Source organism: Betta splendens, chromosome 2 (assembly GCF_900634795.4).
Source record: "Betta splendens chromosome 2, fBetSpl5.4, whole genome shotgun sequence".
NCBI lineage: Eukaryota > Metazoa > Chordata > Actinopteri > Anabantiformes > Osphronemidae > Betta > Betta splendens.
In genome coordinates, this window is record NC_040882.2 from 8469286 (window position 1) to 8473149 (window position 3864).

General features: G+C 40.4%; 1 protein-coding gene across 1 annotated transcript; it reads left to right on the forward strand.

The window, feature by feature from the left end:
* Positions 1–678: 678 nt before the first annotated feature.
* Positions 679–3593, forward strand: cenpl (centromere protein L). The gene is made up of 5 exons (XM_029169285.3): positions 679–778; positions 1951–2119; positions 2194–2445; positions 2655–3233; positions 3317–3593. Exons 1-5 carry the CDS (start codon positions 750–752, stop codon positions 3389–3391), a joined length of 1104 nt encoding a protein of 367 aa, XP_029025118.1. The 5' UTR covers positions 679–749; the 3' UTR covers positions 3392–3593.
* Positions 3594–3864: the final 271 nt, after the last annotated feature.

Sequence of the window (3864 nt, forward strand, 5' to 3'; positions counted from 1 at the left end):
TCTGTCTGACCTACTTCACCACTCACCACAGTCATACTCCTCTCATACGTATTCTGGACTACTCTGACGTACTTCTCTGCCACTCCAGACAACCTCATACAGTACCACAGCTCCTCTCTCGGAACGCTAACATATGGCATCGCTGGATCCACAAAGACACAATGCAGATCCTTCTGACCATCTCTGTACTTCCCCATTCTCAAAGCAAAAATGGCATTTGTGGTGCTCTATCAGGGCATGAAACATACTGCTATTCATTACTCTCCACCTTCTTCCTAGGTCTGGTTTACAGTAATCTTGAGGTTCATTGTGTGGCTCATGTGTGGAAGCTCTATGAATCACGCTTGTTTTTAAAGCGCCAGAACACTCACATCTTCAGGTAAATTCTCTCTAGAATCCTGGTTAGAAAAAACACTACTGTCTCCTACGAGGTAGGTTATCAGGACCAACAGCCTTTCCACTCTATCCTTTTTTAGAGCCTTCTTCACCTCTTCCTTTCTAATCTTTGCTATCCTTGCTCCCCAAAATAATGAGCGACCAATTTAATATTTGCTTGAAACTCTGCTAAAACAAGGACCTATTAATATTTATTAATACTCTTACGCTTTTACACTGTCCTTTTTCACATTTTACTCGAGAAAAAAAATACACTTCCTGTTTGGGTGCATGTTATTGGCTGACACTAGCCGCGCAGACTCACGGGAACGCGCGACGTTCAAATTTGCTTCCGGTTTGCTCGGCACGACATAATGTTAAATATGGAGCAGCATCGCGGAAGGTAAAATCTTATCTCATGAAGGAAACACTGTTTTTCTACCTAGTATTTGAGTCGGCATGAGCAAACAGCACAGTAATCGTGTTCTTCTAACCACGCTGTTATATGTTAGCCATATAACAACACGGTCAGGGTTTTCGTGACTACCTTTGAATTAAACAGATATCACAGATACATAAACACGGAACTGAACATTTATTTTAAATAACTCGTTTTGGTTTCTATGAATATGGGTGTAGTGTGTACTCTTTGCGTGTTACTTAAAATTTTACAGTAAGAGATGCATGTAAGCGTGAAATAACAGTGTGTAGGTTAAAGCAGGGCAACCTACACCCATCCATCCATTTTCCAAGCCGCTTATTCCCTAATGCGGGGTCACGGGGGTGCTGGAGCCTAACCCAGCTGGCTGTGGGCGAGAGGGAGGGTCAACCTACACCCAAGAAGCAAATAGAGCTCCATGAATTTAAAATAAGGCAAATAGGAGCTTTCAGTAAACAGAAATTGGCTTTAATCACTTTTTGGCAACATAAGAACAGCATTTGACTCCTTCTACTGGTCTCAGACTGGTACAGAAAGTGATCAAAATAGATTGGATGTTTAATCAAATCATTAACAATAATGTCCTAGAGTTTAACAGTTACGATCTACGATCGCTGTACAGGTGCTGGTGATATAATTAGAAAAAAAATTAAAGAGGTTGATTTATTTTACTAATTCCATTCAAAGGGTAAAACTTGTATATTAATTCATTACACACAGACTTATGTATTTCAAATGTTTATTTCTTTTAATTGTGATGTTTATAACTGACAACTAAGGAAAACCCCAAATTCAGTATTTCTTAAATTAAAATACTGTGTAAAGGTTCAATATTGAAGACACTTAGTGTCACACTCTAATCAGCTTTTTAATGCAAAACACCTGTGCAGGCCTTTAAATGACCTCTCAGACTAGTTCCGTAGGTGATATTCTAATTATATCAGCAGCACCTGTTAAATGAATTGTGATGATTATTATGGTTGACTGTTGTATGTAAATGCAGTAAAAGTCAAGACATTAAAATTCACAATTACACTATCTCATTATTTGTACTACTATTTGTACTGTACTGCAAAGCCTGCAATAGACAGCATTAACTGTAGGAAAGCTGATGGTATTGTTTGTGTGGTTTTTAGTGCGGTGAGGACTCCCATCAACGGTGTGCCAGTTCAAAAGAGAAGTAAAAGTTACCGGCTGTCATATGGCAGCTGCCTTGGTGCTGCTTCACGCTTTGGCTTTACGCCAACGTTGACAGCACGAAGGTTCAGCACCACCAGAAGAGTTTCAAAGTTGCACAATGTCAAGGTGAGGCAACCAAAGCCTGTGTGTGTGTGCATTTCCTGCACAGAATGGTCAGCATCTCTCTTTCCTCATTCAAGGAGAAGATAAATGCGGATCAGCTGGCCTTGTTGGTGAAAATGGAATGGAAGCTGTCCTACGTTACACCTCTGTATCAGTTCAGACACACAAAGCTGAAAAGCTACTCCAGGCAGCTCTCGGTGTTTATTACTGCAGAGAAGCAGCAGGGTTTGGCGGTGGACGTTGACAGAGTGCAGAACAGCTACCGAGTCTCCTTCTCTCTGGTGCATGGGATGGCGGGGACAGATGATGCTGAAACTGTTCTCATACAGGTAACCAGAGGACAGCATTGACAGGACATGCCAGTCTTAACAATAGATTGATACAGAAAGCTAGAATGGCTGTTTAATGCTCTTCATATACATTTACTGCCTAATTAAAACCATAGAAAGTAAGTCATCAATGCTAATTACTGAGATTATTTAAGATTTATTACTCGGAGCATTTTTGACCTTTTTAATGATTTCCTTTTCCACCGTAGGTCCATTCAAAGCATATGTTTGCAAAGAAGGATGAGCCCCAGAAGCTGATATGGAGTGGCTGGCTGACCTGCATGAATGGGAATTCTGATTACCTGGGCTCGCTTCCAAAAGACTTTATCTGTCTGCCACTCTTTGGTAGCAGTGGACCTGAGGACCTCACTTCTTTAGTCCAGTCTTGGTTTAAGCAGAACTTTGACTGCTGCATCGGTCCTCTGGAAATCAGCCACACTAGCCTACAATGGCTGGCAGCTTTATGGACCAACTGCCACAATGAGGATAACATCCAGCATCTCAAATTGATTTGGAGCCTTCCAGTTGCACCACCACTACAGATTACGTACACAGTCGACCCCCAAGATGCCTGGGATCTGTGGGGCAGCGTGAGAAAGGGTTCAGGTGCAGAGAAAGTGAGAGAAGAGGAGGAGCCAGGAAAGATCATTGACATTGATGAGGTGATGAGTTTCATGCAGGGGCTGAATTCCCACTTTTACAAACACTTCAGGCTGGATCTATCATCAGGAAGTCTGAAGGAAGTGGCTACATCACTGGGTTCAGCCAAATACAATGGCAAGATCAAGGTACCATCTGAGAAAAACATGTACTGATTCATAACATATATAGTCTCATGTTTCACTAATTTTCTGTTTTCTTTTTGTTTCAGATCTCAAACAGCAAATATATGATCACCACTCTCACACTGCTGACAGAGGGTGCCCTCCTCAAAATGCCCATCTAACAAAAGGACACATTGCAATATTGAAACTCTAATAGCAGCATCCATTTCAAGAACAGTTTATCCCCTTAAAGACTGGACTAACTGTATATTATTTTTAAACAATCCAGGCTTTTTCAATTGCAAGTAACCCTTCTATAGAAGTAGAAATGCATACTCATATTCTTATTAATGAAGACGATCTGTTCCTTTTCTTAAGAATTCATCCTTGCTTGTAAATGTCATACTTTGTATAGATGAGCTTTTTAGATTATATATTAGACTTGTCTTATTGTAAATTAAAGTAAAATGTAAAAAGTGGTGTGAATAATTCAGGGTAGCTTTAGTTAAGTCAGTTTTGAAACCAATTTCAGGTGCATGTGTACATGCAACTGTTAATAAATTTAGCTGCATTTGAAATGACCATCATGAAATCCCCCCCCAGAAGAAAAACAAAATTCTTCTGTTGCGCTTTCATCCCATCAACTCCACACAAA